At 49.3% G+C, this 26,809-nt stretch overlaps 1 protein-coding gene across 1 annotated transcript in view; it reads left to right on the top strand.

The window, feature by feature from the left end:
• Positions 1-332: 332 nt before the first annotated feature.
• Positions 333-26,809, top strand: part of FREM2 (FRAS1 related extracellular matrix 2) — a 188,168-nt gene continuing 161,691 nt past the window's right edge. Inside the window, 5 exon segments of the mRNA XM_044283639.1 lie at positions 333-518; positions 520-597; positions 599-2,836; positions 2,838-3,014; positions 3,016-5,416. Of these exon segments, the coding sequence (XP_044139574.1) occupies positions 438-518; positions 520-597; positions 599-2,836; positions 2,838-3,014; positions 3,016-5,416 (4,975 nt within the window). The 5' untranslated portion in view covers positions 333-437.

Genomic DNA, 26,809 nt, shown 5'->3' with positions numbered 1-26,809 from the left:
AAAGCGCAGCATCATGTGTGGAGGTGTGAACACCGCTCAGACTGAATACAGTAGTTACACAGAGCAGACCCAGGGGCATGTAGTGCACCCTATTAACCAGGTCTACTAGAGTATGTGGGACTACAGAGCCCAGCGAGTCCTGCTGTAGGACAGCTCCCCCGCAGGGTGGCCGCTGTCCCCGGCAGGTCACCTGCTGCTGCTGGTGACAACATGACGGACAGCCCAGCAGGCTGCCGCACCAATGGCCTCCTCCGGGGCTCCGCTGCCTCCTCCCACTTGTTGCACTGGGACTCCCAGGAGAGGACACCCTCCTCACAGGGAGAAGCCCGGCGTGCAGGCTCGGGGGAGGCAGCCTCACACTGCAGCCTGCGATCCATGACCCTGCTGCAAGTCAAGTGAACGAGTCCAAGACGCTGCGACTTCCCTGCGACACAACCATGCGCCGGGCTCTAGCACTGGGGCTCTGGCTGCTGCTGGCCGGAGACGCATGGGCGCTCAGAGGGGTGCATGGAAGGAGCCCCCTTGACTTATGGACCTTTGGAAGAGGAGATCCTGGTGGCCAACCATGGGATCAGGGTGCCCTTCGGGAGGTCCGTCTTACCTTGACCCTGTCCTAGACCTGGTGATACAAGTGCAGCCGGGTGACAAGTGTCACATCAGCGTCCTCAGCAATGACCCGCTCTCCCAGGGACCCGGACACCTTTCTCCTAACAGGTTCCCCTGCGAGTTTGGGGCCCGGGAGGTGAAGTACTCTCACCTGGGAGCCCGAAGTCCTTCCAGGGACCGGGTGAAGCTCCAGCTCCGCTACGATACCCAGACCAGCACAGTGATCATCCCATTCATGATCGAGGTGGAGGTGCTGTTCACCCAGCTGGAGGTGGTCACCAGGAACATGCCACTGACTGTGGACAAGCTGCTGGGCACCAGTAACCCCATAGATAAGAAGATCCTGGAGTTTACTTATGACAGGACATTTGAGGTGTGCAGGATCACCCCACTGCTGGACCTTGCTGGACTGCCCAGGTATGGAAGGGTGCTACACAGTGCTGGGCATATGGTGGACTGTGGGGAGTTCTTACAACAAGGGGTGCGCTACCAGCACACAGCCTCCACCCAGTCACCCAACAAGGACTACATCCCAATGTTGGTGGAGTTGCATGATAAAGTTGGGAATTTACTAAAGCAAGAACATTTTCAAATGCTGGTTAGGATCAAGGAAGGTCTGGAGAACACCCAGCCTAAGCCTAGCTTTGTAGCCATGATGATGATGGAGGTGAATCAGTTTGTCATGACAGCCATCACTCCTGACATGTTGGCTGCAGAGGACTTGGAATCTGACCCCGGGGATCTTATATTTAATATCACTTCCACCTTCAGTCCAGGACAGGGGCATATTGTAAGTACAGATGACCGCAACTTGCCCATTACCTCCTTCTATCAGAGAGACCTGCAGGAATTTAGGATTGCTTACAAACCGCCACCTGAGGACTCTGACACTGAACGCATCTTTGAAGTGGAACTGGAGGTGGTGGACACTGAAGGAGCGGTGTCCGAGCCTTTCTCATTCATGATTCTTGTTAAACCGATGAATACGCTTGCCCCCGTGGTTACTCACAACACTGGGCAGCTTCTGTTTGAAGGGCAATCACGGCCCCTGTCAAGTGCCCAGAATTTACAAATCAGCGATGAGGACAACCTTGATCATGTTAAAGTGACTGTACTGGATGGGCTAAGACATGGGCAGCTGTACCTGCTCGGTTCACCTGAGAACTCCAAATTTTTTACGGCTTCTGATCTGGACCAAGGTAGAGTCATTTATCAACATGACGGGAGTGACACTTACAGTGACAATATCATCTTCCGTATGACAGATGGAAAGCACCAAGTTGAGTTCCTCTTCCCAATAACAGTGGTGCCAACTGACGATGAGCCTCCTATAGTCAACGCCAACACAGGTTTAATGATCTCAGAGAAAGACGTGTCGCCTGTGACTCCAGTTGTGTTGAGTGCAACAGATATTGACTCAGAAGACTCTACCATAAGGTTTATATTGGACTTACCTTACTCAGTACTTGGCCAAATGGTATTGCGTCAATCTGAGATACCTCAAGACCCTTCTGAGTGGATATTATTACCTGAACTGAACCTTTTTGAAAGGGAAGTAAAAGAGTGGACTCAACAAGACATATTAGATGGTAAATTATATTACAAGCATGTTGGACCGCACAGCACTGTCCCGGTCATGGACCAGCTGGTCTTTAGAGTCCAAGATGACAATGATTCTCCTAATCAGTCTGGTGAACATACATTTGTTGTTAAAATTAATCCTATTGATGACTTGCCTCCAGAGTTATACCCGGGCACCACCCTTAGGATGGTGGTACAGGAATATCATCTAACCCATTTTAGAAGGAAATTTCTTCGATATACTGACTTGGATTCTGATGACAGAGATCTCAAATACACAGTGACTATTCCCCCAACTGATACAGATGAAAACAACCCAGTTTTGATGGGATTTATAGTTCTAACTGAAAACCCAGAACAGGTTGTTACCGAGTTTACACAAGCTCAGATAAACCATCACAAAATTGCCTACAAACCACCTGACTTGGAGCTTGGAATTACTCCACGTGTAGTGCAGTTTCACTATACCGTAGAGGATATGTCTGGGAACATAGCCGAAGGGGATTTTACTATTTTCTTGGAGCCCGTGGACAACAAGCCCCCAAGTATCGTTAACACTGGATTTACTGTGTTTGAAAGAGGAAGTCACATCATCACTCCAGCAGAACTTGATGCCACAGATGCGGACACAGGCAAAGACAAAATTACCTTTCACCCTGACCCAATCTCCAAGGCATGGTCAAGTGATGTATTCCAATCTCGTAATGGATGTTGGTGAAACATTTGTTCTGGATGACATACGTAGTGGAAGGATAAGCTACATGCACAGTGGTGAGGAGTCTACCAGTGATTCTTGTACCCTTGATGTTAGTGATGGAGTTCACGTAGCTTACAATCATCATTAAAATCACTGTTCGTTTAGTGGATGATGAAGTGCCTAGACTTATGCTACCTTCAGGAACCATTGGCTCCTTTTTAGATGTTTTAGAAGGCAGCTCTGCAGAAATCACATCAAATGTTATCCAAGGCACTGACACAGATACAGATGATCTCATGTTAACCTTCATTGTGGAAGACCCACCACATCTTGGAGTAATTCTGGTCAATGGCATTCCAGCCGAAAGATTTTCTCAAAGGGATATCATAGATGGTGCTGTTGTCTATTCTCACACTTCTGGAGAAATTGGATTGCAGAAAAAGGAAGATTCATTCAATTTAACATTATCTGACATGTCTGAAGAATGGACTGTTGGCGGTAATAGAGTTACAGGAGTTCGTGTTCAGGTGACCATTCTTCCATTAGATAATCAGCCTCCAATTGTATCTGTGGGTGAACAGTTCACAGTTATTGAAGGAGAAAAAAATGTGATTACGCCCTCCCATTTAAAAGCTAGTGATAGAGACACTCCAAATGATGACATCCTTTGCACTATTATTGTGCAGCCTACATCTGGATATCTTGAAAATATTTCACCAGCTCCAGGCTCTGAAAAATCTAGAGCTGGGACATCTATTAGTGCATTTACATTGAAAGATATTAGACTGGGACATATTTATTATGTTCAAAGCATCCACAAAGGTGTAGAACCTGTAGAGGATAGACTTACTTTCCACTGTTCCGATGGCATAAACCTTTCCCAAAGACATTTCTTCCCAGTTGTTATCATACCTGCCAATGATGAAAAGCCAGAGATCTTCATGAGGGAGTTTGTTGTTATGGAGGGAATGAGTCTCGTCATTGATATTCCAATACTGAATGGGGCCGATGTAGACCTCCCAGCAGACAACCTTATCTTTTACATCACAAAGCCACCAAAACATGGGCATATCGTGAACCAGCTAACCAATGGCACTGTTCTGGTTAACAGCTTCAGCCTGGATGACATCAAAGAAAGCTCCACCATCCTTTATGAACATGATGATTCTGAGACCAAAGAAGACAGCTTTGAGATAAAACTTTCTGATGGAAAACATTCAGTGGTCAAAACCGTTCTGATTATGATTATACCTGTGGATGATGAGACTCCTAGAATGACCATTAATGATGGACTGGAGATTGAAATTGGAGAAACAAAACTGATTAATAATAAAGTATTAAAAGCAACAGATTTGGACTCAGATGACAAGTCTTTGACGTATATATTACGCTATGGGCCTGGTCAAGGCCTCTTACAACGAAGAAGACCAAACGGTGAACTTGAAAACATTACAATAGGTATGAACTTCACTCAGGATGAGGTGGACAGGGAATTAATACAATACCATCACTTCGGCCAAGAGGGAATACGTGATCTCTTCAAATTTGATGTTACCGATGGTATAAATCCTCTTATTGACAGATATTTTTATGTGACTGTTGGAGGCATTGATATGGTGTTCCCAGATGTGATTAGCAAAGGGGTATCTCTAAAAGAAGGAGGCAAGGTAACCCTTACAACTGACTTGCTTAGCACCAGTGATCTCAACAGTCCTGATGAACATTTAGTTTTCACCATCACAAGGGCTCCTGTACGTGGACATTTGGAGTGCACAGATCTGCCAGGGGTTCCCATCACATCATTCACCCAGCTGCTGTTAGCTGGCAATAAAATCTATTACACACATACATCCGATGATGAAGTAAAGATGGACAGCTTTGAATTTGAGGTCACTGATGGGTATAATCCAGTTTTCCGCACATTCAGAATATCCATCACTGATGTTGATAACAAGAAGCCTGTTTTGACTATCCATGAACTGACCGTAAGAGAGAGTGAGAATAAGTTGATCACCCCCTTTGAACTTACGGTGGAGGACAGAGATACCCCAGATAAACGGCTTAAGTTCATCATCACTCAGGTGCCAGTTCACGGAAAGATCCTATTCAACAATAGCAAAACGGTAACCTCCTTTACAAAACAGGATCTCAATGACAACCTCATCAGTTATAAACACGATGGTACTGAATCCACCGAGGACAGCTTCTCTTTCACTGTGACTGATGGAATCCACACTGAATTTTATGTCTTTCCTGACACCGTCTATGAGACCCGACAGCCCCAGATGATGAAGATTCGGATTATCGCTGTTGATAATGGGGTGCCGCAGATTGCAGTAAATAAGGGGGCCCCAACTCTGCGCATCCTGAGCACTGGTCATTTGGGCTTCTTGATCACTAACAAGGTCCTTAAAGCAGAAGACAGGGACAGCACCCACATCTCTCTCCGCATCCGAATTACTCAAGGCCCCAGTCATGGATTCCTTATCAACTTAGACAAGGGAAACCACAGCATCAACCAGTTCACACAAGGTAATCATTGTACTGCCATTTAGTCATCGCACTTTTTAATAATTTGTGCTTGTGTCATGTTTCTCTTTAACATTGCAGCATTACTATATATATATATATATATATATATATATATATATACGGTATATGTAGTATGGCACTATTTAACATTCTGTAAAAGTATTTCATGTTTTTTTAACTATGCAGATATATTTGCTATATTAGCTTTCTCTTACATTTTATTTTTAAACAGTTTTACAGTCCTATCTGTAGGCAGCATGATATGGAGCAGAAGGAGCTGATTGAAGTATGGTTTTATGGGGACATGTATTAAGTGATATACGCCACTATTGTGGCGTATTAAAGTCGCTGATTTTGGCGCATGCCATTTTTGTAGCAAAACCTCCTTGCTCATGCCACTTTTCTGAAGTGGTGAGAAAAGGGGGCATGGCATGAGCGGGGAAGCAGGTGGGCTGGCAGGACCGTCTCATTTATCATTTTACGTGCCGTTCGAAAATAGTTTAAAGGGGTTATCCAACACCTATGCCTCCCAAACTGCCCGGGCCCCTCATACAGGTTATACTTATCCCGCTCCCCAGCACCCACATCGCTCCTGATTCCCGCACAGCCACTGCTGCATCTCCCTGTCGCGCGGATCAAAACATCTAGCGACAGGGTGAGCAGCCAATAGCAGGCCGTGACACGGACGAGCCACCCTAGCGTCACCCACGATGCTAGGGAGGCTCTTCCCTGTCGCGGCCTGCTATTGGCTTCTCCCCCCCATCGCTGGATGTGCAGCGGCGGCCGAGCGGGCATCAGCAGCAACTCGGGAGCCGGGTAGTGGGTTTAGTATTACCTGTATAAGGGACCCGGGCATTACAGGGCATTATAGGGGTTGGATAACCCCTTTAAATCTACACCAGCAAGAGGCATGGCACAGAGTTAAGTCTGTTGTATGGCCTGCTGGAGGAAGCGCCAAACTTATGTAGAGGCCTGCGCCTCTAAATAACTTTGGCACTTCCTATGGCAGCGCAGAGGGACTTATGACCGGCGTGGAAGCTGCCGCTCTTAGTAAATGTTCCTCTTAATGCCAGTGTCCAGTGGACAGTATATTCCAATAGAGAAAAAGCTATCCTCCAACTGGACTTCTAGGCATAGCAAGAGCAGAGAGCTAAATAAAAAAGAAGTTATAGGGCAAGTCTATGGGGGCCATTTTTTTTATTAGGTATGCTTCCAGTTTTATATTATGGAGGCATATGGGGGATTTTCTCATGGATTGCGCAATAATAATAAAAAATATATATATATCATGCTCCAGCATTGCTTCTAACCCCAATATAAAGTGATGCCTAGAGCACCATATGGTGGCACCTTGAGTTCCTGCAGCTTCCTAGTATGGAGGCACGGGGTAGTTGTATGCCATCGTACAGCCTCCTGCGTAAAGGCTCCTATGCACTTACAAAGGTCGGAATCTGGCAGATTTGGTAGGAGCGGATGACTATCATGTATGTGGAAGTGTGTTGACTGTGACGGTGGATGTTGGGGGTAAGAAGGATCGGGCATATGAAATTTCGCCGCCCAGTCCTTTGGTTCTCAGGGGCAACAGCTTACTCCCCTCTTTCCATGGACAATACAAACTCCGAGTGTGCATGTGTAAGAGGGAGTGGGGAAGAATAGCTGTCAGCCGACAGCTATTGTAGGCGTAGAAGCACCTCAAATAGGGTTTCCAGAACTGTAATATTGATGGCCTATCATTTGGATAGCTTATTAATATCAGGTTAGGGTGGAGGGTCTAACCCTTGGTACCCCCACCCATCAGCTGTTTGAGCAGGCTGCTGCGCTATGGAACAGATTATACACTGGGTGGTGGTTGTGAACACTACTATGTAAATGGGAGCAGTGCAGCAGTCTCATTCATGGTACCCCTTTAAAGGTGTTCTCCGGGCTATAGATATTGATGACCTAGCCTAAGGGTAGGTCATCAGTATCAAATGAGTTGGGGTCCGACACCCAACACCCCCATGATCAGCTGCTTCCGGCAGCTGTGGCGCCTGGAACTGTACAGTGTACATAGCTGGAGGCAGACAGCGCTATACACTGTGTAGTGGCCGTGCTGGGGTACTGCAGCTCTGCTCCCATTCAAGTGTTCAGCATACCTGTGTTTGAAACTGCACAGTGTAAGGAGCCTTCTACTTCTGCTCCATACACTTGAAACAGCTGTTTGTGGGGTGCCGGATCATGGGTGTTGGATGGCCTCACCATCCTTCATTGATCTGAGGATAGGTCATGAATAGCTGTAGCTTAGACAACCTCTTTAAGGCTCTTTTATGTGCATGACGCCTTAGCCACTTCATAGCTGAGCATACACAAGTTGGATGACACGACTACTATTAGAGAGTGTTCACATGCTGCATTTTTATGCTGTTTCTGTTAAAAACATCCATGAAGACAATCCTGCCAAAGCCCCACCTGTGGCCATAGCGCTATAGCCCCTGCTTAGATTTTCACCCAGCTTGTTCAGGTTCCTGAAGGTCTGTTCTGCTTCTTCATCCACACATCACTACATAATTAGGCAGATTTGACATTCCGAACTTCTGAAAAGCTGGTTGAAGTGTCATGTGAGAGCTGTTCAAGGAGTCTGTCAGCATTATTGACCCCTCAAATTTGCTGACAGAGCTAAAGGCGATGCGAGGAGAGCAGTGTACACATACCTATGTGCATGGTCAGACTCCTGGCAGGACTGAGGAAGCAATGTTTAGATGTTCCTTACATCTGGATCGCAAATGCCCACGATAGTTCTCATCACACGCAGCGTCCGGGGCTCTTGGCACTGAATGCCCCCCGCATGCTCCATCTTGAGTGACAACTCTCGCGCTCAATCGGCAGACTTAGACCAGAGGGGTATGAATGGGAGCGTTCAGTGAAGAGATCTACCCTGGGCACCGCACGTGAGAAGAACACCTTTCCGCTGCCAGGACCATTAAAACTCTTAAAGGGGTTTTCCAAGATTTTAATATTGACTTTAATATCTTCAGGAAAGGTTATCAATATCAGATCGGCGGGGGTCCGACACCCAGCACACCCACTGATCAGCTGGTTGAAGAGATGGTCGCGCTCCATGCGAGCACAGTCTTCCCTATTAACCAGCTGATCGGCGGGGGTGCCTTTAACGGCACAATGCATTGCAGTTCTAGCTCAGCTGAATGTACTGATAGCTTTTGCTTAGTAATCTGTTGCTTCATTCTGGAGAAAAAATCCATATGCAAATTAAAAGATAAGTGCATCAAGGGCGGGCCCAAGCCATTCTGTGCACCCGTGCGCCTTCTGCTTCCTCTGCCAGCCCCTCCCTTTCCTTTCTGATTTCATGGGACTAGGTGAGATGATTATGCAGAAACCTGGCCCTGTCAATCATGAAAGAGAGGGAAGGGCTGAAGGAGCAAGGGTACACAGAATGCATATGGATTTAAAATGTTTTCTCCAGAATGAAGCAGCGGATCACTAAGCGAAAGGTATCACTACATTCAGCTGATCTAGAACTACAAGACATGTGCCTGGTTTATCAGTGAATTTTTCTGTTGGGACCCTCACCTCTCTGCACTGAGCGCTCCCCAGCCCTCACCTGTTGGGATCCTAACCTCTCTGCACTGAGCACTCCCCAGCCCTCTCCTGTTGGGATCCTAACCTCTCTGCACTGAGCGCTCCCCAGCCCTCTCCTGTTGGGACCCTCACCTCTCTGCACTGAGCACTCCCCAGCCCTCTCCTGTTGGGACCCTAACCTCTCTGCACTGTGCGCTCCCCAGCCCTCACCTGTTGGGACCCTCACCTCTCTGCTCTGAGCACTCCCCAGCCCTCACCTGTTGGGGCCCTCGACTCTCTGCACTGAGACTCCCCAGCCCTCACCTGTTGGGACCCTCACCTCTCTGCACTGAGCGCTCCCTAGTCCTCACCTGTTGGGACCCTCACCTCTCTGCACTAAGCACTCCCCAGCCCTCACCTGTTGGGACCCTCGACTCTCTGCACTGAGACTCCCCAGCCCTCACCTGTTGGGACCCTCACCTCTCTGCACTGAGCGCTCCCTAGCCCTCACCTGTTGGGACCCTCACCTCTCTGCACTAAGCACTCCCCAGCCCTCACCTGTTGGGACCCTCGACTCTCTGCACTGAGACTCCCCAGCCCTCACCTGTTGGGACCCTCGACTCTCTGCACTGAGACTCCCCAGCCCTCACCTGTTGGGACCCTAACCTCTCTGCACTAAGCACTCCCCAGCTCTCTCCTACTGGGACCCTCGACTCTCTGCACTGAGACTCCCCAGCCCTCACCTGTTGGGACCCTCACCTCTCTGCACTGAGCGCTCCCTAGTCCTCACCTGTTGGGACCCTCACCTCTCTGCACTGAGCACTCCCCAGCCCTCACCTGTTGGGACCCTCGACTCTCTGCACTGAGACTCCCCAGCCCTCACCTGTTGGGACCCTCGACTCTCTGCACTGAGACTCCCCAGCCCTCACCTGTTGGGACCCTCGACTCTCTGCACTGAGACTCCCCAGCCCTCTCCTGTTGGGACCCTCACCTCTCTGCACTGAGCGCTCCCCAGCCCTCTCCTGCTGAGACCCCCACCTCTCTGCACTAAGCACTCCCCAGCTCTCTCCTACTAGGACCCTCACCTCTCTGCACAGAGCACTCCCCAGCCCTCTCCTGTTGGGACCCTAACCTCTCTGCACTAAGCACTCCCCAGCTCTCTCCTACTGGAACGATCACCTCTCTGCACAGAACACTCACCAGCCTTCTCCTGTTGGGACCCTCACCGCTCTGCACTGAGCACTCCCCAGCCCTCTCCTGTTGGGACCCTCACCTCTCTGCACTTAGCACTCCCCAGCTCTCTCCTACTGGGACCCTCACCTCTCTGCACTGAGCACTCCCCAGCCTTCCCCTGTTGGGACCCTCACCTCTCTGCACTGAGCGCTCCCCAGCCGTCACCTGTTGGGACCCTCACCTCTCTGCACTGAGCGCTCCCTAGTCCTCTCCTGTTGGGACCCTTACCTATCTGCACTGAGCACTTCCCAGCCCTCCCCTGTTGGGACCCTCACCTCTCTGCACTGAGCACTCCCCAGCCCTCACCTGTTGGGACCCTCGACTCTCTGCACTGAGACTCCCCAGCCCTCTCCTGTTGGGACCCTCACCTCTCTGCACTGAGCGCTCCCCAGCCCTCTCCTGCTGAGACCCCCACCTCTCTGCACTAAGCACTCCCCAGCTCTCTCCTACTAGGACCCTCACCTCTCTGCACAGAGCACTCCCCAGCCCTCTCCTGTTGGGACCCTCACCTCTCTGCACTAAGCACTCCCCAGCTCTCTCCTACTGGGACCCTCACCTCTCTGCACAGAGCACTCCCCAGCCCTCTCCTGTTGGGACCCTCACCTCTCTGCACTGAGCACTCCCCAGCCCTCTCCTGTTGGGACCCTCACCTCTCTGCACTTAGCACTCCCCAGCTCTCTCCTACTGGGACCCTCACCTCTCTGCACTTAGCACTCCCCAGCTCTCTCCTACTGGGACCCTCACCTCTCTGCACTGAGCACTCCCCAGCCCTCTCCTGTTGGGACCCTCACCTCTCTGCACTTAGCACTCCCCAGCTCTCTCCTACTGGGACCCTCACCTCTCTGCACTGAGCACTCCCCAGCCTTCCCCTGTTGGGACCCTCACCTCTCTGCACTGAGCGCTCCCCAGCCGTCACCTGTTGGGACCCTTAACTCTATGCACTGAGCACTCCCCAGCACTCTCCTGTTGGGACCCTCACCTCTCTGCACTAAGCGCTCCCCAGCTCTCTCCTGTTGGGACCCTAACCTCTCTGCACTGAGCACTCCCCAGCCCTCCCCTGTTGGGACCCTCACCTCTCTGCACTGAGTGCTCCCCAGCCGTCACCTGTTGGGACCCTCAACTCTATGCACTGAGCACTCCCCAGCACTCTCCTGTTGGGACCCTCACCTCTCTGCACTGAGCGCTCCCCAGCCGTCACCTGTTGGGACCCTCACCTCTCTGCACTGAGCACTCCCCAGCCCTCTCCTGTTGGGACCCTAACCTCTCTGCACTGTGCGCTCCCCAGCCCTCACCTGTTGGGACCCTCACCTCTCTGCTCTGAGCACTCCCCAGCCCTCACCTGTTGGGACCCTCGACTCTCTGCACTGAGACTCCCCAGCCCTCACCTGTTGGGACCCTCACCTCTCTGCACTGAGCGCTCCCTAGTCCTCACCTGTTGGGACCCTCACCTCTCTGCACTAAGCACTCCCCAGCCCTCACCTGTTGGGACCCTCGACTCTCTGCACTGAGACTCCCCAGCCCTCACCTGTTGGGACCCTCACCTCTCTGCACTGAGCGCACCCAAGCCCTCACCTGTTGGGACCCTCACCTCTCTGCACTGAGACTCCCCAGCCCTCACCTGTTGGGACCCTCGACTCTCTGCACTGAGACTCCCCAGCCCTCACCTGTTGGGACCCTAACCTCTCTGCACTAAGCACTCCCCAGCTCTCTCCTACTGGGACCCTCGACTCTCTGCACTGAGACTCCCCAGCCCTCACCTGTTGGGACCCTCACCTCTCTGCACTGAGCGCTCCCTAGTCCTCACCTGTTGGGACCCTAACCTCTCTGCACTGAGCACTCCCCAGCCCTCACCTGTTGGGACCCTCGACTCTCTGCACTGAGACTCCCCAGCCCTCACCTGTTGGGACCCTCGACTCTCTGCACTGAGACTCCCCAGCCCTCACCTGTTGGGACCCTCACCTCTCTGCACTGAGCGCTCCCTAGTCCTCTCCTGTTGGGACCCTTACCTATCTGCACTGAGCACTTCCCAGCCCTCCCCTGTTGGGACCCTCACCTCTCTGCACTGAGCACTCCCCAGCCCTCACCTGTTGGGACCCTCGACTCTCTGCACTGAGACTCCCCAGCCCTCTCCTGTTGGGACCCTCACCTCTCTGCACTGAGCGCTCCCCAGCCCTCTCCTGCTGAGACCCCCACCTCTCTGCACTAAGCACTCCCCAGCTCTCTCCTACTAGGACCCTCACCTCTCTGCACAGAGCACTCCCCAGCCCTCTCCTGTTGGGACCCTCACCTCTCTGCACTAAGCACTCCCCAGCTCTCTCCTGCTGGGACCCTCACCTCTCTACATAGAGCACTCCCTAGTCCTCTTCTGTTGGGACCCTCACCTCTCTGCACTGAGCGCTCCCCAGCCCTCTCCTGTTGGGACCCTCACCTCTCTGCACTGAGCACTCCCCAGCCCTCTCCTGTTGGGACCCTCACCTCTCTGCACTTAGCACTCCCCAGCTCTCTCCTACTGGGACCCTCACCTCTCTGCACTTAGCACTCCCCAGCTCTCTCCTACTGGGACCCTCACCTCTCTGCACTGAGCACTCCCCAGCCTTCCCCTGTTGGGACCCTCACCTCTCTGCACTGAGCGCTCCCCAGCCGTCACCTGTTGGGACCCTTAACTCTATGCACTGAGCGCTCCCCAGCTCTCTCCTGTTGGGACCCTAACCTCTCTGCACTGAGCACTCCCCAGCCCTCCCCTGTTGGGACCCTCACCTCTCTGCACTGAGTGCTCCCCAGCCGTCACCTGTTGGGACCCTCAACTCTATGCACTGAGCACTCCCCAGCACTCTCCTGTTGGGACCCTCACCTCTCTGCACTGAGCGCTCCCCAGCCGTCACCTGTTGGGACCCTCAACTCTATGCACTGAGCACTCCCCAGCCCTCCCCTGTTGGGACCCTCACCTCTCTGCACTGAGCGCTCCCCAGCCCTCTCCTGTTGGGACCCTCACCTCTCTGCACTGAGCGCTCCCCGGCCATCACCTGTTGGGACCCTCTACTCTATGCAATGAGCACTCCCCACCCCTACACCTTATTGGGACAGTGAGATCTAGTGAACCCCTTTCACCACATTGTTGCGTACAGCAATCTCCAGTGAAGTATGGGAGTTGTAAAAAAAGAGGAGCGAGTAGATTGCCCTATTGGTTGTCACTAGAGTTGAGCGAACACCTGGATGTTCGGGTTCGAGAAGTTCGGCCGAACATCCCGGAAATGTTCGGGTTCGGGATCCGAACCCGATCCGAACTTCGTCCCGAACCCGAACCCCATTGAAGTCAATGGGGACCCGAACTTTTCGGCACTAAAACGGCTGTAAAACAGCCCAGGAAAGGGCTAGAGGGCTGCAAAAGGCAGCAACATGTAGGTAAATCCCCTGCAAACAAATGTGGATAGGGAAATTAATTAAAATAAAAATTAAATAAATAAAAATTAACCAAAATCAATTGGAGAGAGGTTCCATAGCAGAGAATCTGGCTTCCCGTCACCCACCACTGGAACAGTCCATTCTCAGATATTTAGGCCCCGGCACCCAGGCAGAGGAGAGAGGTCCCGTAACAGAGAATCTGTCTTCATGTCAGCAGAGAATTAGTCTGCATGTCATAGCAGAGAATGAGGCTTCACGTCAGCCACCACTGCAACAGTCCATTGGCATATATTTAGGCCTAGCACACAGGCAGAGGAGAGAGGTCCCGTAACAGAGAATCTGGCTTCATGTCAGCAGAGAATCAGTCTGCATGTCATAGCAGAGAATGAGGCTTCACGTCAGCCACCACTGCAACAGTCCATTGGCATATATTTAGGCCCAGCACACACACAGGCAGAGGAGAGAGGTCCCGTAACAGAGAATCTGGCTTCATGTCAGCAGAGAATCAGTCTGCATGTCATAGCAGAGAATGAGGCTTCACGTCAGCCACCACTGCAACAGTCCATTGGCATATATTTAGGCCCAGCACACACACAGGCAGAGGAGAGAGGTCCCGTAACAGAGAATCTGGCTTCATGTCAGCAGAGAATCAGTCTGCATGTCATAGCAGAGAATGAGGCTTCACGTCAGCCACCACTGCAACAGTCCATTGGCATATATTTAGGCCCAGCACACACACAGGCAGAGGAGAGAGGTCCCGTAACAGAGAATCTGGCTTCATGTCAGCAGAGAATCAGTCTGCATGTCATAGCAGAGAATGAGGCTTCACGTCAGCCACCACTGCAACAGTCCATTGGCATATATTTAGGCCCAGCATACACACAGGCAGAGGAGAGAGGTCCCGTAACAGAGAATCTGTCTTCATGTCAGCAGAGAATTAGTCTGCATGTCATAGCAGAGAATGAGGCTTCACGTCACCCACCACTGCAACAGTCCATTGGCATATATTTAGGCCTAGCACACAGGCAGAGCAGAGAGGTCCCGTAACAGACAATCTGGCTTCATGACAGCAGAGAATCAGTCTGCATGTCATAGCAGAGAATGAGGCTTCACGTCACCCACCACTGCAACAGTCCATTGGCATATATTTAGGCCTAGCACACAGGCAGAGCAGAGAGGTCCCGTAACAGACAATCTGGCTTCATGTCAGCAGAGAATCAGTCTGCATGTCATAGCAGAGAATGAGGCTTCACGTCACCCACCACTGCAACAGTCCATTGGCATATATTTAGGCCTAGCACACAGGCAGAGCAGAGAGGTCCCGTAACAGACAATCTGGCTTCATGACAGCAGAGAATCAGTCTGCATGTCATAGCAGAGAATGAGGCTTCACGTCACCCACCACTGCAACAGTCCATTGGCATATATTTAGGCCTAGCACACAGGCAGAGCAGAGAGGTCCCGTAACAGACAATCTGGCTTCATGTCAGCAGAGAATCAGTCTGCATGTCATAGCAGAGAATGAGGCTTCACGTCACCCACCACTGCAACAGTCCATTGGCATATATTTAGGCCTAGCACACAGGCAGAGCAGAGAGGTCCCGTAACAGACGATCTGGCTTCATGTCAGCAGAGAATCAGTCTGCATGTCATAGCAGAGAATCAGGCTTCACGTCAGCCACCACTGCAACAGTCCATTGTCATAAATTTAGGCCCAGCACCCAGGCAGAGGAGAGAGGTCCCGTAACAGACAATCTGGCTTCATGTCAGCAGAGAATTAGTCTGCATGTCATAGCAGAGAATCAGGCTTCATGTCAGCCACCACTGCAACAGTCCATTGGCATATATTTAGGCCTAGCACACAGGCAGAGGAGAGGTTCATTCAACTTTGGGTAGCATCGCAATATAATGGTAAAATTAAAATAAAAATAGGATTGAATGAGGAAGTGCCCTGGAGTCCAATAATATATGGTTATGGGGAGGTAGTTAATGTCTAATCTGGACAAGGGACGGACAGGTCCTGTGGGATCCATGCCTGGTTCATTTTTATGAACGTCAGCTTGTCCACATTGGCTGTAGACAGGCGGCTGCGTTTGTCTGTAATGACGCCCCCTGCCGTGCTGAATACACGTTCAGACAAAACGCTGGCTGCCGGGCAGGCCAGCACCTCCAAGGCATAAAAGGCTAGCTCTGGCCACGTGGACAATTTAGAGACCCAGAAGTTGAATGGGGCCGAACCATCAGTCAGTACGTGGAGGGGTGTGCACACGTACTGTTCCACCATGTTAGTGAAATGTTGCCTCCTGCTAACACGTTGCGTATCAGGTGGTGGTGCAGTTAGCTGTGGCGTGTTGACAAAAGTTTTCCACATCTCTGCCATGCTAACCCTGCCCTCAGAGGAGCTGGCCGTGACACAGCTGCCTTGGCGACCTCTTGCTCCTCCTCTGCCTTGGCCTTGGGCTTCCACTTGTTCCCCTGTGACATTTGGGAATGCTCTCAGTAGCGCGTCTACCAACGTGCGCTTGTACTCGCGCATCTTCCTATCACGCTCCAGTGCAGGAAGTAAGGTGGGCACATTGTCTTTGTAGCGTGGATCCAGCAGGGTGGCAACCCAGTAGTCCGCACAGGTTAAAATGTGGGCAACTCTGCTGTCGTTGCGCAGGCACTGCAGCATGTAGTCGCTCATGTGTGCCAGGCTGCCCAGGGGTAAGGACAAGCTGTCCTCTGTGGGAGGCGTATCGTCATCGTCCTGCCTTTCCCCCCAGCCACGCACCAGTGATGGACCCGAGCTGCGTTGGGTGCCACCCCGCTGTGACCATGCTTCATCCTCATCCTCCTCCACCTCCTCCTCATCCTCGTCCTCCTCGTCCTCCAGTAGTGGGCCCTGGCTGGCCACATTTGTACCTGGCCTCTGCTGTTGCAAAAAACCTCCCTCTGAGTCACTTCGAAGAGACTGGCCTGAAAGTGCTAAAAATGACCCCTCTTCCTCATCCTCCTCCTCCTCCTCCTGGGCCACCTCCTGTTCCATCATCGCCCTAAGTGTTTTCTCAAGGAGACATAGAAGTGGTATTGTAACGCTGATAACGGTGTCATCGCCACTGGCCATGTTGGTGGAGTACTCGAAACAGCGCAACAGGGCACACAGGTCTCGCATGGAGGCCCAGTCATTGGTGGTGAAGTGGTGCTGTTCTGTAGTGCGACTGACCCGTGCGTGCTGCAGCTGAAACTCCACTATGGCCTGCTGCTGCTCGCACAGTCTGTCCAGCATGTGCAAGGTGGAGTTCCACCTGGTGGGCACGTCGCATATGAGGCGGTGAGCGGGAAGGCCGAAGTTACGCTGTAGCGCAGACAGGCGAGCAGCGGCAGGATGTGAACGCCGGAAGCGCGAACAGACGGCCCGCACTTTATGCAGCAGCTCTGACATGTCGGGGTAGTTGTGAATGAACTTCTGCACCACCAAATTCAGCACATGCGCCAAGCAAGGGATGTGCGTCAAATTGGCTAGTCCCAGAGCTGCAACGAGATTTCGCCCATTATCACACACCACCAGGCCGGGCTTGAGGCTCACCGGCAGCAACCACTCGTCGGTCTGTTGTTCAATACCCCGCCACAACTCCTGTGCGGTGTGGGGCCTGTCCCCCAAACATATGAGTTTCAGAATGGCCTGCTGACGTTTACCCCGGGCTGTGCTGAAGTTGGTGGTGAAGGTGTGTGGCTGACTGGATGAGCAGGTGGAAGAAGAGGAGGAGGAAGCCGAGAAGGAGGAGGTGGCAACAGGAGGCAAAGAATGTTGCCCTGCGATCCTTGGCGGCGGCAGGACGTGCGCCAAACAGCTCTCCGCCTGGGGCCCAGCTGCCACTACATTTACCCAGTGTGCAGTTAGGGAGATATAGCGTCCCTGGCCGTGCTTACTGGTCCACGTATCTGTGGTTAGGTGGACCTTGCTACAGATGGCGTTGCGCAGTGCACACTTGATTTTATCGGATACTTGGTTGTGCAGGGAAGGCACGGCTCTCTTGGAGAAGTAGTGCCGGCTGGGAACAACATACTGTGGGACAGCAAGCGACATGAGCTGTTTGAAGCTGTCTGTGTCCACCAGCCTAAATGACAGCATTTCATAGGCCAGTAGTTTAGAAATGCTGGCATTCAGGGCCAGGGATCGAGGGTGGCTAGGTGGGAATTTACGCTTTCTATCAAATGTTTGTGAGATGGAGAGCTGAACGCTGGCGTGTGACATGGTTGAGACGCTTGGTGACGGAGGTGGTGGTGGTGGTGTTGGTGGTACATCCCCTGTTTGCTGGGCGGCAGGTGCCAACGTTCCTCCAGAGGCGGAGGAAGAGGCCGAGGCGGCAGCAGCAGAATAGGCCGAGGCGGCAGCAGCAGAAGAGGTAGCAGGGGGAGCCTGAGTGACTTCCTTGGTTTTAAGGTGTTTACTCCACTGCAGTTCATGCTTTGCATGCAGGTGCCTGGTCATGCAGGTTGTGCTCAGGTTCAGAACGTTAATGCCTCGCTTCAGGCTCTGATGGCACAGCGTGCAAACCACTCGGGTCTTGTCGTCAGCACATTGTTTGAAGAAGTGCCATGCCAGGGAACTCCTTGAAGCTGCCTTTGGGGTGCTCGGTCCCAGATGGCGGCGGTCAATAGCAGGCGGAGTCTCTTGGCGGCGGGTGTTCTGCTTTTGCCCACTGCTCCCTCTTTTGCTACGCTGTTGGCTCGGTCTCACCACTGCCTCTTCCTCCGAACTGTGAAAGTCAGTGGCACGACCTTCATTCCATGTGGGGTCTAGGACCTCATCGTCCCCTGCATCGTCTTCCACCCAGTCTTGATCCCTGACCTCCTGTTCAGTCTGCACACTGCAGAAAGACGCAGCAGTTGGCACCTGTGTTTCGTCATCATCAGAGACATGCTGAGGTGGTATTCCCATGTCCTCATCATCAGGAAACATAAGTGGTTGTGCGTCAGTGCATTCTATGTCTTTCACCGCTGGGGAAGGGCTAGGTGGATGCCCTTGGGAAACCCTGCCAGCGGAGTCTTCAAACAGCATAAGAGACTGCTGCATAACTTGAGGCTGAGACAGTTTCCCTGGTATGCATGGGGGTGATGTGACAGACTGATGGGGTTGGTTTTCAGGCGCCATCTGTGCGCTTTCTGCAGAAGACTGGGTGGGAGATAATGTGAACGTGCTGGATCCACTGTCGGCCACCCAATTGACTAATGCCTGTACCTGCTCAGGCCTTACCATCCTTAGAACGGCATTGGGCCCCACCATATATCGCTGTAAATTCTGGCGGCTACTGGGACCTGAGGTAGTTGGTACACTAGGACGTGTGGATGTGGCAGAACGGCCACGTCCTCTCCCAGCACCAGAGGGTCCACTAACACCACCACGACCATGTCCACGTCCGCGTCCCTTACTAGATGTTTTTCTCATTGTTATGGTTCACCACAACAACAAATATATTATTTGGCCCAATGTATTGTATTCAAATTCAGCGGGATATAAATTTGAGGCCTAGTATTTAGGCGCTGGGTGACCGGTATGGATTTAGTGACAGAATTAGACTTGGAAATGCACAGAAGCGTGTGTGTGAAGTTATTCTGAATGACCCAATGTGCACCTTGAATATTATATACCCTTTTTGGGATAGATTTCAAATAGCTCTGATATAGCAGGAACCACTAAATTATGAAATTGCTAAATTGGGAATTGTACTTCAACCCAGAACAAAAAATGTGCTTTGACGGGCACTAAATAACTTTCCCAGCTACAACAGTACAGCGGTAACGAGAGATTTAGAGGGATTTAAATTTGAGGCCTAGTATTTAGGCGCTGGGTGACAGGTATGGGTTTAGTGACAGAATTAGACTTGGAAATACACAGTAGCGGGTGTGTGTGAAGTTATTCTGAATGACCCAATGTGCACCTTCAATATTATATACCCTTTTTGGGATAGATTTCAAATAGCTCTGATATAGCAGGAACCACTAAATTATGAAATTGCTAAATTGGGAATTGTACTTCAACCCAGAACAAAAAATGTGCTTTGACGGACACTAAATATCTTGCCCAGCAACAACAGTACAGCGGTGGGTAACGAGAGATTTAGAGGGATTTAAATTTGAGGCCTAGTATTTAGGCGCTGGGTCACCGGTATGGATTTAGTGACAGAATTAGACTTGGAAATGCACAGAAGCGTGTGTGTGAAGTTATTCTGAATGACCCTATGTGCACCTTCAATATTATATACCCTTTTAGGGATAGATTTCAAATAGCTCTGATATAGCAGAAACCACTAAATTATGAAATTGCTAAATTGGGAATTGTACTTCAACCCAGAACAAAAAATGTGCTTTGACGGACACTAAATATCTTGCCCAGCAACAACAGTACAGCGGTGGGTAACGAGAGATTTAGAGGGATTTAAATTTGAGGCCTAGTATTTAGGCGCTGGGTGACAGGTATGGGTTTAGTGACAGAATTAGACTTGGAAATACACAGTAGCGGGTGTGTGTGAAGTTATTCTGAATGACCCAATGTGCACCTTCAATATTATATACCCTTTTTGGGATAGATTTCAAATAGCTCTGATATAGCAGGAACCACTAAATTATGAAATTGCTAAATTGGGAATTGTACTTCAACCCAGAACAAAAAATGTGCTTTGACGGACACTAAATATCTTGCCCAGCAACAACAGTACAGCGGTGGGTAACGAGAGATTTAGAGGGATTTAAATTTGAGGCCTAGTATTTAGGCGCTGGGTCACCGGTATGGATTTAGTGACAGAATTAGACTTGGAAATGCACAGAAGCGTGTGTGTGAAGTTATTCTGAATGACCCTATGTGCACCTTCAATATTATATACCCTTTTAGGGATAGATTTCAAATAGCTCTGATATAGCAGAAACCACTAAATTATGAAATTGCTAAATTGGGAATTGTACTTCAACCCAGAACAAAAAATGTGCTTTGACGGACACTAAATATCTTGCCCAGCAACAACAGTACAGCGGTGGGTAACGAGAGATTTAGAGGGATTTAAATTTGAGGCCTAGTATTTAGGCGCTGGGTGACAGGTATGGGTTTAGTGACAGAATTAGACTTGGAAATACACAGTAGCGGGTGTGTGTGAAGTTATTCTGAATGACCCAATGTGCACCTTCAATATTATATACCCTTTTTGGGATAGATTTCAAATAGCTCTGATATAGCAGGAACCACTAAATTATGAAATTGCTAAATTGGGAATTGTACTTCAACCCAGAACAAAAAATGTGCTTTGACGGACACTAAATATCTTGCCCAGCAACAACAGTACAGCGGTGGGTAACGAGAGATTTAGAGGGATTTAAATTTGAGGCCTAGTATTTAGGCGCTGGGTCACCGGTATGGATTTAGTGACAGAATTAGACTTGGAAATGCACAGAAGCGTGTGTGTGAAGTTATTCTGAATGACCCTATGTGCACCTTCAATATTATATACCCTTTTAGGGATAGATTTCAAATAGCTCTGATATAGCAGAAACCACTAAATTATGAAATTGCTAAATTGGGAATTGTACTTCAACCCAGAACAAAAAATGTGCTTTGACGGACACTAAATATCTTGCCCAGCAACAACAGTACAGCGGTGGGTAACGAGAGATTTAGAGGGATTTAAATTTGAGGCCTAGTATTTAGGCGCTGGGTCACCGGTATGGATTTAGTGACAGAATTAGACTTGGAAATGCACAGAAGCGTGTGTGTGAAGTTATTCTGAATGACCCTATGTGCACCTTCAATATTATATACCCTTTTAGGGATAGATTTCAAATAGCTCTGATATAGCAGAAACCACTAAATTATGAAATTGCTAAATTGGGAATTGTACTTCAACCCAGAACAAAAAATGTGCTTTGACGGACACTAAATATCTTGCCCAGCAACAACAGTACAGTGGTGGGTAACGAGAGATTTAGAGGGATTTAAATTTGAGGCCTAGTATTTAGGCGCTGGGTCACCGGTATGGATTTAGTGACAGAATTAGACTTGGAAATGCACAGAAGCGTGTGTGTGAAGTTATTCTGAATGACCCTATGTGCACCTTCAATATTATATACCCTTTTAGGGATAGATTTCAAATAGCTCTGATATAGCAGAAACCACTAAATTATGAAATTGCTAAATTGGGAATTGTACTTCAACCCAGAACAAAAAATGTGCTTTGACGGACACTAAATATCTTGCCCAGCAACAACAGTACAGCGGTGGGTAACGAGAGATTTAGAGGGATTTAAATTTGAGGCCTAGTATTTAGGCGCTGGGTGACAGGTATGGGTTTAGTGACAGAATTAGACTTGGAAATACACAGTAGCGGGTGTGTGTGAAGTTATTCTGAATGACCCAATGTGCACCTTCAATATTATATACCCTTTTTGGGATAGATTTCAAATAGCTCTGATATAGCAGGAACCACTAAATTATGAAATTGCTAAATTGGGAATTGTATTTCAACCCAGAACAAGAAATGTGCTTGAACGGACACTAAATAACTCGCCCAGCTACAGCACTAGGGACAGATTTAGCTGGATATAAATTTGAGGCCTAGTATTTAGGCGCTGGGTGACCGGTATGGATTTAGTGACAGAATTAGACTGGGATATGGCCAAAAAATGAACAGACTATTGCTGGTTAAATGCACTTGGTGTGACAGCTTCACCCTGATGTAGGCTTTAGCCAAAAAACAACCACACCATTGAGGGTTAAATGCACTTGGTGACAGGCGCAGCTTGCCCCTGATTTTGTATATGGCCAAAAAATGAACAGACTATTGCTGGTTAAATGCACTTGGTGTGACAGCTTCACCCTGATGTAGGCTTTAGCCAAAAAACAACCACACCATTGAGGGTTAAATGCACTTGGTGACAGGCGCAGCTTGCCCCTGATTTTGTATATGGCCAAAAAATGAACAGACTATTGCTGGTTAAATGCACTTGGTGTGACAGCTTCACCCTGATGTAGGCTTTAGCCAAAAAACAACCACACCATTGAGGGTTAAATGCACTTGGTGACAGGCGCAGCTTGCCCCTGATTTTGTATATGGCCAAAAAATGAACAGACTATTGCTGGTTAAATGCACTTGGTGTGACAGCTTCACCCTGATGTAGGCTTTAGCCAAAAAACAACCACACCATTGAGGGTTAAATGCACTTGGTGACAGGCGCAGCTTGCCCCTGATTTTGTATATGGCCAAAAAATGAACAGACTATTGCTGGTTAAATGCACTTGGTGTGACAGCTTCACCCTGATGTAGGCTTTAGCCAAAAAACAACCACACCATTGAGGGTTAAATGCACTTGGTGACAGGCGCAGCTTGCCCCTGATTTTGTATATGGCCAAAAAATGAACAGACTATTGCTGGTTAAATGCACTTGGTGTGACAGCTTCACCCTGATGTAGGCTTTAGCCAAAAAACAACCACACCATTGAGGGTTAAATGCACTTGGTCGCAGCTTGTGCTGGCGCACCACAAGACACAAAATGGCCGCCGATCACCCCAGAAAAATGAGACTGACAAACGGTCTGTGCAGCCTAAAAACAGTGAGCAATTGAGGATCAGCAGCTCAATGATCCACAGCTGCAGATCGATCAGTTAATCAAGTCCTTTGGAGGAGTTAATCTGCCTAATCTCGCCCTACTGTCGCAGCCGCAACCTCTCCCTACGCTAATCAGAGCAGAGTGACGGGCGGCGCTATGTGACTCCAGCTTAAATAGAGGCTGGGTCACATGGTGCTCTGGCCAATCACAGCCATGCCAATAGTAGGCATGGCTGTGATGGCCTCTTGGGGCAAGTAGTATGACGCTTGTTGATTGGCTGCTTTGCAGCCTTTCAAAAAGCGCCAAGAAAGCGTCACAAAAGCGCGAAGAAAGCGACGAACACCGAACCCGAACCCGGACTTTTACGAAAATGTCCGGGTTCGGGTCCGTGTCACGGACACCCCAAAATTCGGTACGAACCCGAACTATACAGTTCGAGTTTGCTCATCCCTAGTTGTCACCCATCTTTCCTAAAAAGATTCAATTAACAAGGATAAAGAAAATGTGACAGACAAAGGACAAAACCAGAGCTCTACAGTTTTATTTCAAGGGAAACATATTTTAAACCTTTCGCCTTGAACCTTTCTGCAGTTGCTTTATTCTGGCTGCATTTAGATAAAGATAAGCAGCTGCATGCCGAAAACATAAACCACTTTGAATAGCAAAAGGTCTGTGGCACTGACAGATGGAACTGACCAATGCCAAACGGATCTACTTCAAAGCCCAGCCTGGCGGCGGGCGCCCTGCTGTGATACTGCCCCGTGGTACCAGCAGCAGAATCTAAATCAGTATTACTAATTGCCCCCGGGCGGTATGTGCCAGACGTCTAGCAATAACTCCCAATAAATCTCATCATATTATCTACTTAACAAGATTGACAAAATGTTATTTTAGTGGTGGGGATGTAGCCGTGTTGCAATCTGTTGCATGTCATTTATGTATCTTCAGCTTTTGATCTCCCAGTTTGAACAAACCTGTAACAAACAATTCTTAACTCCATTATTACTGGAGAAGCTCCAGGAGGATGAAGGGCCACAAGTCAGGATATGAGTTTGAACCTGCTGATGTTAGGTGATCTGGCTCCCGTGACTCAAGCCTAGACTGGTCTGCATAGCCTGCAGGCTTACGTTAAAACCCGAATAGCAGTGCTAGGAAACAATGTAACTGCTGGTAAATCAGTGCAGCGATATATAGACCAGTGCCAGATGTGAACTGGTGAAAGTCGGGAGGTGTAATGATGTACGGTATGAAAGATGTAGGTTGTCCTCTCGATGGACTATTAGCAGTCAGCAATAATGACCAAAGCATAAAATATACCTAAAAGCAGAATAAAAATACATGCAAATTCATGCAGATCTCCTTTAACAAAAAAAAAAATCACACTTGACCCAACAAACTAGATAATGTTTCTTCACATATTTATGTGGCATTAAAAATGACCCGTTGTTGGTTTAAAGGGGTTGTCCAGGATTAGAAGAAATTCCTGCTTTCTTCCAAAAACAGCACCGCACCTGTCCATGGGTTGTGTCTGGTACTGCAGCTCAGCTCCGTTAGAGTCAATAGGGACAGAGCTGCAACATGTAGACATGGGTGGTGCTGTTTTTGGATGAAAGCAGCCATGTTTTTCTAATCCTGGACAACCCCTTTACATGGCCAGGATCAGAGCTAGCTGTAATCTCAGTCATTGCAGCTGGAGCCCAACGTCTGCCATTGGCTGCTCCCCCCCGACACCGGATGTTTTTATCCGTGTACAGGGAGAAGCAGCAGCGGCGGTGCGGGGACCAGGAGCGGAGCTGGGTAAGTATATTCCCTCTGAGGAGCCCGACACATGGGGAGGATGTTGTATGATGTTGGATAACCCCTTTAACGGTCCAGTTTTGTCCCCATTCATTGTCATTGGGAACAAAACTGATCAGGATGCATCAATTCCGTTTTGTTTCAGTTTTGTGTCTGGTCTGTGAAACAGAGCAAACCGGATCAAAGTAAGTCAAGTGGTGCCAGATCCGGATCTATCACCAATTGACTTGCAATGATTTTAATGCCAGATCCATTTTGTTCCATTTCATTTTAATACAAACGTAAAGGAATGCATAGTGTTGTATTAAATTAAACAGATCAGTTTTATTCAGGTTTTGAAATCCTCTGCTGGGTCTCAAAACCTGAATACAATATGCAGATGTGAAAGTAGCCTAAGAAGGGTGTGTGTTGTGACATAATGTATGGGATATGGGGGAAGAATGATCGTAGTAATGATCATTCATCCCCCATGCACTTTCCATCGACCTGTGTACCAACTCTTTAAACGAGAGCTAAACATGTTTCATCATCAGTCTGCACTTCAGATCATGTACAAGGATCCTTATATACAATATGCCAGTTCTTTTTACTTAAAGGGAACCTGTCACTGGGAATTTTGGGTATAGAGCTGAGGACATGGGTTGCTAGATGGGTTACTAGCCCATCCGCAATATCCAGTCCCCATAGCTCTGTGTGCTTTTATTGTGGAAAAAACACAATTTGATCCATATGCAAATTACCCTGAGATGTGTCCTGTACGTGAGATGAGTCCAGCGTGAAGGAGCCCAGCACCGCCCCGCATCCTCAGAATCTCCTCCTTGCTCCCCGACGTCTGACAGCCAGAGCGCTGTAATCTTGCGATGCGCGAGCTAGCTCATGCGTTTTTTTTCCCACAATAAAAGCACACAGAGCTATGGGGACTGGGTATTGCGGATGTCCTCAGGTCTATACCCCAAATCCCGGTGACAGGTTCCCTTTAACCTAAGGCTACTCATTGTTGAACAGTCAATAGGGTGGACTACATGAGATGTTATCAGCTTGACCTTTTCCTCATCATCCAGAATGCTCTACTTTCAGCCTTCTCGCTTAATTCATTTCGCCACTTCCAGAAGTGAACTAATAGGGGGCAAGGGCATATTTCCCCTTAAAAAATAGTTACAGCTGTGCTGCCAGGTTAGCTAGTGAAATAAGTGGCGGATTAGGCTTGTAGTTCCTAATATTGGCAGTGCAGTTGGTATTATTATACCTCATGCAACAATTGAGGGCCATGTTAACAAGATCATCCCCTTATACAGTGAGGGCACACGCCATCACCCTATAATCAGTGGTGGTCTGATCTCTTGGCCCCCACCAATCCTGATAATGAAGGGCTACAGCGCTGCTTTCGTGCCGTGTCCTTTTCTAAGTCTCTCCTGTCCTGCACTTTACCAAGCTGATGCAGAGAACTGCAGCCAGTGCTATTCACATACAAGGGGATGTGCTGCAGTTCCCTGCATAGTGGGAGGGTAGTATGCTGCTGTCTCAGGGAAAGACCATGAAGGGAACGCTGAATCAGCACTGGGGCCCCTCTATTCTCAGGCTTATAGGGAATCCTATGGGTCAGGCCATCACTGATCCTGCATAATTATGAAATTACTTTACAAGATGAGAATACTCCTTTAAGGCAGACGTCTACTATATAGCCCAGGTTTAGCTAATTTACCGTAGGTGACCCAGTGGGGGAGTATTAATAAGCAAAATGCACCAGAATTCTGGCTTAAAGTGGTTTTCTGGGATTTTAATATTGGCAACCCTACTGTACAAAGAGGCCTCAGCTCTCCATGAGCACT

Source organism: Bufo gargarizans, chromosome 3 (assembly GCF_014858855.1).
Source record: "Bufo gargarizans isolate SCDJY-AF-19 chromosome 3, ASM1485885v1, whole genome shotgun sequence".
Taxonomy (NCBI): domain Eukaryota; kingdom Metazoa; phylum Chordata; class Amphibia; order Anura; family Bufonidae; genus Bufo; species Bufo gargarizans.
Note: the sequence above shows the minus strand (reverse complement) of the source record. Positions and strands in the feature narration are given on the sequence as shown.